Here is a 13,065-nt window from a genome sequence, read left to right as displayed (position 1 = left end):
AGGACTACGGGTCGAATTACTGTACCGGACAACGTGCCCGATTCCAAGATGGTGGCGCCATGGCTTCGCTCTCGTTGGGGGTAAATGGCCAGCGGGCCCGCCCCGTGCCAGTTTCACACATGGCCGCCATGAGCCTCCTGCTCCGGGTAGCGGCCGCTTTGGGAACTCGCAAGCTCCTGTTCAGGGCGGCAGGTGGGGGACGCGTCTCCTTGCTGGGCAGGAATGTCGTGTCCTCCGGCATCATCGGTATGGAGCCGCCGGGCAGGGGCGGGGAGCTCGGTGTCCTGTGTGGCGGGGTGACCTTGGGGAGGGAGGTGGGGGCTCGGGGGATCGGTGTCTCTGCGGAGCGGGTGGGGGGTTGGGTTTCCTCTGGGGAAGGGGGTACTGTAGGAAGAGGGGATCCCTATGGTGGTGGGGGGTCTCCTTTGGGGAGGGGACGGGACAAGGCGCCCTTCAGTGGTGGTGGGGTCTCCTTTGAGGAGAGGCGAGGGGGGCCTGTGGGGAGGGGTCGGGGGCTCCTCTTTCTAGGGATTAGCGCATGTCTGGAGGATTTCGGTTTTATTCCTGATTCTGCCACTCTCGTGTGATTGATTGTGAGACCGAGGCCCATTGGTACCAGGTGGCAAAGGGTTCCTTGTTCTGTAACAGTAACTCCTATCAGGCCTGAGAAACTCATTGCACCCAATACACTGCTTTCATAGTATTTGTCTATGAAGACTTTTATGTGAGGCTTTACTTGACAGCCAGGATCATGCTGATCATTAATATTGTTGTAAAATGTATGGTACAAACACTATATAAAACACTATGTATGTGTAATGAAAATGTTTTAAAGTCTGTGTCCAAGACAGTTGTGACAAACAGGTTTTGGGTCAGACAAAGGATGTTTGGGATTCACATGGTCGCTCTGTTGGCCTTGTAGATTAAGCACTGTAAAGCAATATAGTGAAAGCTCTATTGACATATGGAATCAACAGGAAAGGTGCATACAGGAAAAGAAAACAAGCCATAAGGCTTAGCCTGGCCATGTGCAAAGACAGTGAACGCTGGGACTATTAGTAGAAGGCAAAAAGACATCCCTTGATTCTTCACCAAGGAAGCAAAAAAGCAGTGCTTTGAGCATTTATGAAAGAGGGGTCACAGCCTTGTTGGTTGGAGATGCTGAAAGAAGGCTTTAGTTGAGAATAGACTGTTTTAGACAGGAGGGTAGCCTATTAGCTTAAGTGTAATCTCTAAAACATGTGTTACGATTTTGTTTTATATGTAACTTTTCTGTTTCCATTTTCCTTACTTTCTATCTCTTAAATCTTAGCCTTTGATAATAATCTTATTATTGTTTTCACTGTAAATATATCTCCGTGCTAAGATGTTATATAGGATCTGACTTTCAGTTGAATCAAACTTGTATATACACTCTCCTCTTGGGGATGGTGAACCTGGTATTTCTGTGAGTGTCCAGTGCTTAAGGGTTGGACACTACAAGGAGATGATTCAAAGAGGACTGCAGTGCAAAGTAGGAGCTAGCATAAGCCCAGAGAAGTGATGTTGGGTGTCTGAAGGGCTGGCAGTGTCAGAGACACTCCCTGCCTCTGTGAGGGGGAAACAAAGTGACACAATCCTGGGCACCCTGAGAAAGGGTCACAGTGACCTTGGGCAAAATACTTATTTTTGGTTTCCCTTTTTGGAAAAGGAGATAATATGATCCTATGTTACGAGGTGGTCTTTGAGCTCTGTAGATGGGAGCTGAAAGCTGTTAAGTTTCTTTTCTTGAAACAGCTTGCTTGTAGCCTTCCAGTAGCCTTCTGAAACATCTTGAATTCAAGTTGGTTGTGTTGTATGCTGCTGCTACTTTTCCCCCTTGCATGGAGAATTTTCTCGTTACCTTGATCTTATAATGTGCACCGTATGAGAAGGTCCTTGCACTGAGCTACATTGAACCCACTGGGATTCTTTGCTGGTGAAGAGATCTGCCCACACTGAGCTAGTTGCAAGATTGGAACCTAAATGTCAAGCAGACCCCCACACTTCGCCAGATATAAACTTCCTTTTCAGTATCTCAGTCATTGCTTCTAGCTGTTGATTTCATTTCTGTTCGTAATGCAGTGCAAAAGTGAGAGCTTATAGTCATATGCACAAGTGTCCACTTAGGAGCCAATATGACACCTTCATTCCTGTTCCACGATAGACCTGGGGTCAAAATTTTGGCCACCCTAGTCAAAACCTAGTAGCATGCTAGTGTGTTACCTAACTGTAGAAATTTTATATGGAGGATTCTTGTGCAAATTACCTTTTCTTCAACTCATCTATTTTTCCTCTATGATTTGCTCCATAGAGAGAGTTTTATCTTGGAATACCACCACTTCTGTAGCATACAGTTGGGCTTAGCTGTAGGAGTCCTGCTGTCCTAGGCAAAACAACAAATACCTTTACCAGTCTGCAGTAACCCACCTGTTACTCAATGTTTTACTATTTTTTTTTGGCTGCATCTCAGAGTTTCTCCTGTACGTAATCACTGCAGATGGGAAAAGGACATAATAATATCCTGGTTTAATTTCGCAGCTCCAGTACGACATGCAAGCCATGGGAAAAGAATGTTTGTCATCACGCCAACAGATTTCTATGATAAACGATTTCTGAGGTTGCTGGTAAGTTAATTTTTTGTTGTTGCAACTCTTAGTATAACTTAAATAATTTGTAAATGATGGACTATGTTTAAGGCGTTAATACACTCATTCCTATTGTTTACAATGCAATAGCATCCAAAATGTGTTAGGCACTAGCTACAGAAACAAGATTTCCTAGTCCCTATCCTGAAGAACTTGCCATTTATAAAGACAAAGACAGATGGGGCAAAGGGATATGTCATACCAGCCAAGTGCTCTGAGTGATGATTGACATCTATTATGTTAGTGACCGTTTTTTTTAATTATGGGTGTGTGTAATATACATAAATGAAGTATCTTCAGTTTTTCTCCTTTATATGCCATTTTTAGTTAACTGCTACTTTTTTATTGTTGCTATTTTAAATCCTTGCCTGTTGTGTTTTTAAATTTTAACTATCATCTGTTTTGCAGGTTTAGTAATGTTTTAGCTATTGGCTGTTAAGTCGTGTAAAACTTGGTTCCAAGTCCAGGAGTCCTCCATTACTACCCCATAATAAGTGCATCTTCCTTCCATCCAGCCCACCCACACCAGAGATTGAGGCTCTATAGGCTTGATCCAAAGTCCGTTCAAGTCAATGAAAAGATGGGCTTCTGATCAGATCCATTATGTGGGGAAAATAGTCAGCCAGGTGGGACTCCTTGGAGTGAGGGCCCTGCAATGACTGATCATTGTTGTATCTTTTTAACCGATTTTGTATAAACTTTTAATTCTCAGCTTGCATTGGGTTTTTTAAAAATTGCATTTTGACTGAATTTCAGTCAAAGATAGTTTTAGTGCTTCATTATAGTTAATCAACTCCAAGCTTTGAGTAATATTGTTTTACATAGCAACAGTATTGCCTAGTAGTTAGAACAAGAGACTGGGATGGAGAACTTATATGTTGCATTCCCAGCTCTGAAACTGATTCAACTTTATAACTTGAAGTCACTTATTTTCCCTGAGCCTCAATTTGCTATGTTGTACAAATGGGATTAATATGTGTATCACCTGGGTTTTGAGGCATGTTTACTGTTTTCTGAAATCCTTTGAGATCCTTAGCTGGAAACACTAGGTATTCCAGTTACATTAATAAACCATATTTGATGGTATACAGCAGAAATATTGTGGAAGTTCAGATTTTGATGTTCTAATACAGGAGAGATAATTGTAAGAGTAACTGAGATTTGCAGAAGAAGTGGTATATTGTTCTGACAGACTAATCTGGTGTCTTTTTCCCTCCCCCTGCTAAACAGAAATTCTATATATTATTGCCTGGGATACCATTAGCAGTACTTATAATGTATGTCAACATCTTCATTGGTAAGCACTTCTGTGATGTTTAAGTTATATTGTTGAACATTGTTAAAGTTGGATAAAGAAAATGAAATAGGTCTGATAGTATTTCAGACCCCTATCTCTAACGCTGGCTTGGTAATTATGGGTCATGTTTAAGGCTGCATGTCTGTCATGGAAGTCATGGATTCTGTGACTTTCCATGACCTTGGTGACTTCTGCAGCAGCCAGTGTGGTTGGCTCTGGCAGCCCCTGGGCCAGTTGCACCAGCCTCTGCCCCCTGCCCCACCCCCAGGCAGCAGTAGTTTAGGTGTTGGAGAGGTCTCAGGGCTAGGGCTGGGGCAGGGTGTTGGGGTGTGGGGCGGCATTTACCTCAGGGAGAGGCTCGAGGGGGAGGCCAGAGGGGCTCCGTGCGCTGCCCCCACCAAGAGCACTGGCTCTGCAGCTCCCATTGGCCAGGAACTGCAGAGCCCCCTGACCCTTCCACCTAGGAACTGCAGGGACATGCCGGCCTCTTCCAGGGAGTTGCGCAGAGCCTGGTAGGGAGCCTGCCAGCCCTTCCAACTCCCCCTGCACCCCCCCAGCACCAGTGGGGGGCCCAGGCTGTGTGCTGCTGCCCCCCACCAGCGGAGGTCCCGGGCTGCCCCTGCTCCCCCCCCCCCGACCTGCGGCATCCCCTAGCACCCGCAAAGCTCCCTGGGCCATGCCCCCCAGGCAGCACCCATGGCGCCCGGCCCAAGTTTTAGTTAGAGGTATGTAGTACAAGTCCATGGACAGATCACAGGCTGTGAATTTTTGTTTACTGCCCATAACCTGTCCATGAATTTTACCAAAAATACCAGTGACTAAAACGTAGCCTGAGTCATGTTGTGTAAAAATGTACTGAAGGGGAGAATCCCGTAGCTGACCTAAGATCTCTTCCTTCTCTATCTGTTTTATAAAATGCGGGGAAGCTTGAGAGAATTGATCAGTAGTTACACATGTGTCTATTCTCCATTTGATATTCCCGTGCAAATCATATTTGCATCAGTGATGTTTATGTATGTGGACAGCAGAGCTGCCCACATAATGAAGATAATGTTTTCTGTCTAGATTTAAACATATACCTTGTGCATATTCCAAGATAGGTGTACAGAATATACATTTAACAGGACTCTGCCAATTTAAAATCAAAATTCCTCCTGACTTTTTTTTTAACCTACAATGTAATTAACCTTACATTGCATTAATTGAATGATCAGAGAAAAATGTATTTAATGTTTTTTTTCTAGCTTGTTTACTTTGTGATGGCACTTTGGGTACAGTCAGTTTCACTCTTTCCTCCGTATAGTCAGTCATTTCCCTTTTTTGTTGTGTAGGTTCAAATATAGGAGTGTGTAACTAGAACAGAATTGGTAGGAGAACTCAGAAGCAGGTATAGTATCTGAAACTACTTCCAGGCTGTTCCAACTCACTTTTTTGAAACTGAATAGAATCAAATTGATGGTGTCTCTTTAAATACTTTGCGTGTGAAATGCTCTTCAATTGATCTTTATTTGTATGAGGAAAGTAAAGTGTGTTTCTAAAATGTCAATAGTATTGAACATCCCTCCATTTTCTCTTGGCAGGTGAAGCTGAACTTGCAGAAATTCCAGAAGGTTATGTTCCAGAGCACTGGGAGTATCACAAAGCAAGTACAAAATTATGAAAGGAATATGGCATTTCCAGCACACTCCTCCTTATCATACATTGATCTTGGGAGGAAAATATTTAAAATGTGTTGGATATATTAATGAGCATATCGGCTACTTTATGGGATTGGGTCTTCATGGAAATATACAGTTTTCAAATTAAATACATGTTTTTTTAGATCTGTTTATGGTATACTAACAGTAGCAGATGCAGCTGACTTGTAATGTACATAGCTGTGTAAACAGTAAGAGCACTGTACATGAAGTTGTGAACATAAAATTCATAAAGAACAAAAGCGCTCTCACCAGTCCATCAAGGGTTTTTTTGTTTTGTTTTTTTTTTTGAACACTCCTCTGAGCTCCAGGTGTTGAGATACTAGACTTTAAAATTACATTGTTTATCTCATCTGAACGACTTTCAATGAATACCACCAAAAAGAACAGGAGTACTTGTGGCACCTTAGAGACTAACAAATTTATTTGAGAATAAGCATTTTTTTTTAAAAATTTGTTAGTCTCTAAGGTGCCACAAGTACTCCTGTTCTTTTTGCGGATACAGACTTAACACAGCTGCTACACTGAAACCAATGAATACCAGGAAATTCACACTTTTATAGTAGGGGTGTCGATCACAGTTAATACCTGTGATTAACTGAAAACAAAATTAATGCGTTCGTTTTTTAAATGGCGTTAATTTCTTACCTCTGGGTGGGGAGGCAGGCATCAGCTGTGGAGGGACCTGACAGTGTCCGGTCAGGCACAGTAATGCTAATCTGCCTCTGGAGGGCAGAGAGAGGAGAGGAGAGGAAGTAGCTCCCATCCCAGTTCTAGTGGAGAGGTAGGGATGCTGACCCTGCCGTGCCCCACTACTCCCAGCTGACCTCTTGCTCTGGAGATGGGCCTGCCCCTCCCTGCACTGTGCCCCAGTGCCCCTAGCCAGCCCTTCACTCCAGGGATCAGCCTCCCCACACACTGTGCTCCATTGTCTGTAGCTGGCCCCTCGCGTCGGGGACTGATCCCCTCTCCCCCTGTTTTCCCGCTATGCCATGCCACATTGCCCCCAGCCAGCTCCTTGCTCCAGGGACCAACACTCCCCCCCAGCCCCATGCCATGCCCCATTGCTCCAAGCTGGCCCCTCACTCTGGGGGTACCCCATAGAGAACAGGGGCCTGCTGAGCTCAGTTTCCCTGTACTAGCCTCTCCTCCCATGCTGTATGCCGAGTCCCTGAGGTAAAGTACTCCCTTGCAAATAAGGGCTCGCTCAGCTGAAGGGAGCCCACCTCGCTCAGTAAAAGGAGGAGAGCCTGGTGGTGAGCCCAGTAACAGAAACCACCCTTCCAGAAGCAGCACCAAGACACCTCCCTCACCCTCCTCCTGAACAAGTCATTGCTTGCCCCCCCTACATTGTCACCCTCTGTCCTCCCAGACCTCCTCCTGCACAAGTCATTGCTTCTCCCCCCCTTCACCCATCCTCCTCCAACACTGACTGCAGATTTCTAAGATGAAATTCTCTTCCTCTGTGGACAGGGAGTGAGCCTGGCAAGCTCAGAAACCCAACAGAATTCACCTTTCTCCTGCACAACTCACACCCCTCCCATCTCCACAATACTGACTTTCTGAGATTAAAAAAATCTTACCCCTTCAGTAAGCCAAGACTCCTCTAAAGGAGACACACACCAAATAGTATACATAATAAAGGCTAATCCAGCAGCAACAGAAAAATAAAGCCTCCTGCACAATTCACTTCCCTAATGAATGCTAAAATCCTGAGGTAAAATAATTCTCTATCCACAGCAAGGACTGAGTGGACTTGTAGGCTCTAAAGTTTTACACTGTTTTATTTCTGAGTGCAGTTATGTAAAATAATAATAATACCTGTAATTCTGCATTTGTAAGTTAAACTTTCATGATAAAGAGATTGCACTACAGTACTTAGTACTATTGTTCAAATATTTGTAATAAAAAAGTGAGCACTGTACACTTTGTATTCTGTTTGAAAATGTAGAAAACACCCAAAAATATTTAAATAACTGATATTCTATTATTGTTTAACAATGTGAATAAAACTGCAGTTATTTGTTATTAATTTTTTTTTTATTCTCACAATTAATCATGATTAATTTTTTGAATCGCTTAACAGCTGTATTTTATAGTATTTGTCAGCAGTGAATCAAAGTCCAATATCTCTCAACTTTTCAGAGCTGAAAACAAAGATTTTGCTGAGAATCACAGCCCTGGTGGCTCATGAGATGTTACTTTTACAACTGTCACTGATTTTTTGATGTAACTATATTTTTGTTTTTAAGTGGCTAATGATTGTACATAGCAATACACAGACCTCTATGTGACTAGTTCAATTTACACTGGAATTGAAAGATTAAATAAAAGCTTCCATGTGCAAGCAGCACTTAGTATAAAGATTACTGAATCTTTACAGTAATAGGTTTGGAGTCCATTTTATGGAGATTATGGTAGCAATTTTTGATTAACTCTATTTCAGAAGTTGTCTTACTTTGTTCTTAAAATATGAAATACAGATTTTCCCCCATTGTAACTGTTCTCTTTTTCTTTCTTTCTTTCTTTCTTTTTTATTCCACAACAGCCTATTCTATTATGTGTTATCTTGGATAATATCAAAAATGGCAAATGGGTAACTTTTTTTCATAAGCCCCAATCCTCCAAACATTTTACTCATGTGCTAAACTGTGTAACTGTGAGTAATCCTGCTTAAATTAGTGGTACTCATGATAGTAAAGTTAAGCACATAAGTGTTCGCAGAATTAGGGGTATGCAGCCTAACATAATTTTTAATTGCACGTTATCATGGTAAATGGTACTAAAAAGAATATTTAATGTGATCAGCTTTCCTGATCATTATTATTTGTGGAGGGTTCTTGTGTGGAAATTATATGAATAATCTAATATTCTTATTTTCATCTCTTCCAGCATCCTATAACTAGGTGGATTGCTCGTTATCTTCTTGATTCTCCTGAAAAGGACTATGAAAAAATGTTGGCCCTAGTTGATACTGAAGCTAAAAAAGCTGACCTAAGGTAAAGATAGGATGGGTTTGCTGAAGCTTTTAAAAGCCAATATATACTGTACTGAACCATTTCAATGATGATACAATAATAGAATTTTTCTCTTAAATTGGACATTGGAACAGGGCTTGAAAAAATCACCTGGCCCTTGGTTAGTGAGAAGCTTTTCGTGGCAAATATTGGTTCTAGACCATCAGTTTCTACAGAATATAACTTTAGTTTAAAAAAAAATAATTGTACCATTAACTCTTCAAACACAAAACAAGTGTATACCAATGCAGTTTTATCTTCCTGAGTCAGGGACAGACAACTCCTGTGTCTCTGCTAATGCTTATAGATTCGTTCTGGTTCGTTGCTGATGTCCAGAAAACCATGGGCACCAGTGACATTGTCCAGTATTATGTTAGTGTCATGCTGCTGTTGCTTGGGTAAACTGAGCACTAACAGAGGAGGTGCTAAGCTTCTTCGAATGTTGCCCCTAGACTTTCTTGGTGGAGCCCCTCCCTCCTTCATCTTTCCTGGTTATTTCTGACTGGAAGGTATCTGGTAAAGTTTTCAGTTCATGATTATGAAGGAGACTACTGTCTATGTTTAGAAATTTCATCAGGTTTTTTTATTGTTATTTTATTATTTCTTCAGCTAGTTTACTGAAAATCCAAGTAAATACACCTCTATCCCGATATAACGCAACTCGATATAACACAGGTTCGCATACAACGCGGTAAAGAAGCGCTTCCGCGGATCAGCACGTCAGCTCCCAGCTGGAGTGCTCCGCTTCCCACCGCCGGTGAGTGTAGGGAGGTTGGGGAAGGGACGCCCCTGTACTTACCTGAGGCGGGAAGTGAAGCGCTGCAGCTGGGAGCTGGCGGAGTGGAGTGAGCTGGGGCCAGGCTGCTCTGCTTCCCACTGCTGGTGAGTGCGGGACCTTTCTCCAGCGCCCCCACCTCCACCCCCCTATGCACACACCCTGACACAGCTGGGGCTGGGGCAAGGAAAGTGGAGCAGGCTGGGGCTGTGTCGCTCTACTTCCTGCCGCAGGTGAGTACAGGGCGCTTCCTTTCCCCAACCTCTCTGCACTCACCGGCAGCGGCAGAAGTGGAGCGCCATGCCTGGGAGCTGGTGGAGTGGAGTGGGCTGGGGCTGGGCTGCTCCCCTTCCTGCCACTGCCATTGAGTGCCTGTCGGGGCAGGGGGTGTGGATAGGGGTCGGGGCAGTCAGGGGACAGGGAGCAGGGGCATTGGGTAGCGGTGGGGTCCTGGGGGTGATTAGGGACGGGGTCTCTGGAGGGGGCGGTCAGGGGACAAGGAGCAGGGGGGCCAAAATAAGTTCGATGTAATGCGGTCTCACCTATAGTGCGGTAAGATTTTTTGGCTCCAGGGGACTGCATTATATCGGGGTAGAGGTGTATAATGAAACACAGTGATGGAATATTTAACACCATGGATAATTCTTCATATTTGTAGTATTGTTCCCACTGACATCATAGAATATATAGGACCAAATGCAATGCTGATGTAAGAGAGTATGACTCCTTTGATATCAGTGTTAAATGTGGCCCACGGAAGATGATAAATTACATGCTGAATTTGACTTTCATTTTCCATTTCTTATAGACTGAAGGAATTGGAGGCACGTCGACTAATGAGAGAGAGGGGAGATGGGCCCTGGTATTACTATGAGACCCCTGATAAAAATCTTATTGATCATTCTGCTAAAGCAACTCCTGACAATTAAGCAGTTAGTCCACTGTTCCAAAAGAGCACCCTCAAATAGTGACTGAATAATGTAATGTGTACCTCTTGTTACTTGCTGACTTAAATAAAATTTCTATTTCAGTATTTTTCAGTGTTGATTCTAGTTAAGTTTTTAAATAGACAAACTTGTTGCTAATCATGTACAGCTGTGAAATGTGTACAGATGGAGAGAATGGCTCTCATGTCAGTTGCTAATAGTTTGTCTGTTTCCCAAGGGTGTCAGTAGGTGATACTGGGTTTGTAACACATTTCCCCCCCAGAGGACGGTGGTCACCAGCTCATTTCACACAGGCCATCAAACAGCCAGACTGACCTGAGCTAGATTGGAACAAGTATCTGAGAGGTGAAAGACTCTATTCCATTACCAAACCATCTGATTTGTCTCTTATATAGTCCCATACCTAACTTTAAATGAAATGTATGAGAAAATAAATCATAACTATATTTTTTTGGATAGTAATAAATTAAATATAAGTCAAAGCACTTTTTAATTGTGAAATATTTCATAGAATGTAAATTAAGTGATTTTTTAAAAAAATTAAATCTTCAGTTCTTTGGAACATCTCAGATTCAAAAGCTCCATCTCTATCACTATAGACAACTCCACTATCTTCCCTGCCAGTCAGGCTCACAACCTTGTTATAACAGTCTTCACTCTCATTGTTTCATATCCAAACTCTGGCCATAGCCTTTCACTGCTTCCTCTACATCCCTACAAGTAACCTTCCTTCCTCACCACTCAGGGCATGCTACTCTCCTCTATGAATCTCTTCATTAGCTTCTTGCCTTCCTCCTCAGTTTCAAACCTCCCACCATCGTCTTTAAGGCTCTGCATAACTCAATGACAGTCTGCTCTCATTTCTTCCTATCTCCAACCATTTCTGTATCGCCTATGGTCTTCCTAAATGCCCCTTTATCTCTCTTTCTTCAACTTGTGTCTAACTTCTAAGGTTAGACACTCCCTCCCTGTAAAGCCAATTCCTCTGAAAGATACTCCTTCCACAATGCTTTTCAACACTGCTGTGTGGCCTCTTTTTTTTTTTTTTTTTTTCTTTAAACAAGGTTTAAAAAAATTTGCAACCTCTGTTATGTTCCTTACTATAATGTATCTGAACTAGACTGTACGCTCTGTTGGGGCAGGAAGTGTCTTCAGCCCTGTATGCATGAACAGTCAGTGCTCAATAAATGCATTCATATTTAAAAAACTCCTACTACAGAATGATACTTTTTAAAATAAAAAATATCTGGAGTAGAGAAGGGTTATAGTTTCAGGTAACTGAGCATAACACACAACTAATACTTTTTGTCTTCAAAGTGATTTTTAAACCCAGCTAATCCTCTCACTAATCCTGGGAAGTTTCATATTATCCATGTTTTACAGATGGTGTAATTAAGGTAGAAGTTGGATGACTTGCCCAAATCCACAGAATTTACAGTATTAACAGGCTACATATTATTTACATTATATTAGATGCTCTTTTGCCTTGTGACATATGAGGCAACTCAGTCTTTCCCCCTCCATCTGTCTAGTGCCACATTTCTTGCTACATTTTAGTCTTTTTCCATGACTGCAGTATTTTTCCTCATTGGTTTTGTTATATGTCATCTGTTATCCTCTTTTCCGTCTTCCATCAGGTAATATCCAGTCAAGAATTTGACTAGGAGCACAGTTTTTTGACATCCATACAACATGTCCAGACCACTTCAGCCTTCTTTCTTGAATCATCGTCTGTACCATATGCTGGTCAGTCCTTTGTAACAGATCAGTGTTGTTTACTTTATCACAGCAGACACCAATTACTCTCTGCAAGTATCTCTGATGGAATGCCTTAAGTTTCCCGTTGTGGTTTTCTAGCATTCACAAAGTTTCAGAGGCATATAACAAGGTTGGTATCACAATGGCATTGTCTACGTTTATCTTGGTTTGTGCGTGAATCTCATATTTTCCAGATATTCATCAGTCTCAGGCTCCATCTACCTTTCCAGTTCTTGCTTCCAACTTATGGAGTTGGCTATGAGGACGAATTGTATTTCCAAGAATGACAAACAGGTTAACTATGCTGTATTATAGATTACTGATCACATACACACCATCATTCCTGTCTCCTCTTTCAACAATCCTAACTTCTTGGGGGGGAGGGAAGAGAGTTCAGAACTCAAAGGGGAAGGCTTTCAAAAGCATCTAAAGGATTTAGGAACACAAATCCTGGGGCTCGTGCTCCTATCCCATGTGTGCTTTTTAAAATCTCCCCCAAAGTTTCTAGATGGCAGGCTTATGCTCTATAATGAAACTATATATATTTTTTCATGCATGGGAGGGACTTGAATGGACAAATATTAAAAACTTAATTTACTCTACAACTGATATATAATTCAGCATTTATTAATGGAAAAAAAGTTAAGTATTAACATTCTGTTCTCAAAAGGGAGAAGCTTTCTGATTCTATCAAAAACTTGGTAGGTGAAAGAGAAAAGTAGACAATTGGTTAATGAAAGCTTTTTAAATAGATGTCGGAAGAAACTAGGTAAAAGGAACTGTATTGATAAACATCAGTTAATAGTACACATTGAATCAATGTCAAAAGAATTGATTGTCTTCAACTGTCTGATTATGCAGCTATTTGAGGATATAAATTTAAACATTAAATGGGAATGGCTGAAAAA

At 42.1% G+C, this 13,065-nt stretch overlaps 1 protein-coding gene across 1 annotated transcript; it reads left to right on the top strand.

Annotated features, from left to right (window-relative positions):
- The first annotated feature begins 44 nt into the window (after positions 1-44).
- On the top strand, positions 45-10,487 carry NDUFB5 (NADH:ubiquinone oxidoreductase subunit B5). The gene is made up of 6 exons (XM_032783786.2): positions 45-246; positions 2,560-2,645; positions 3,897-3,963; positions 5,544-5,605; positions 8,553-8,659; positions 10,261-10,487. Exons 1-6 carry the CDS (start codon positions 60-62, stop codon positions 10,379-10,381), a joined length of 630 nt encoding a protein of 209 aa, XP_032639677.1. The 5' UTR covers positions 45-59; the 3' UTR covers positions 10,382-10,487.
- The last annotated feature ends 2,578 nt before the right edge of the window (positions 10,488-13,065 follow it).

This window comes from Chelonoidis abingdonii, chromosome 8 (assembly GCF_003597395.2).
Source record: "Chelonoidis abingdonii isolate Lonesome George chromosome 8, CheloAbing_2.0, whole genome shotgun sequence".
NCBI lineage: Eukaryota > Metazoa > Chordata > Testudines > Testudinidae > Chelonoidis > Chelonoidis abingdonii.
This window is presented reverse-complemented; position numbering and strand designations above follow the sequence as displayed.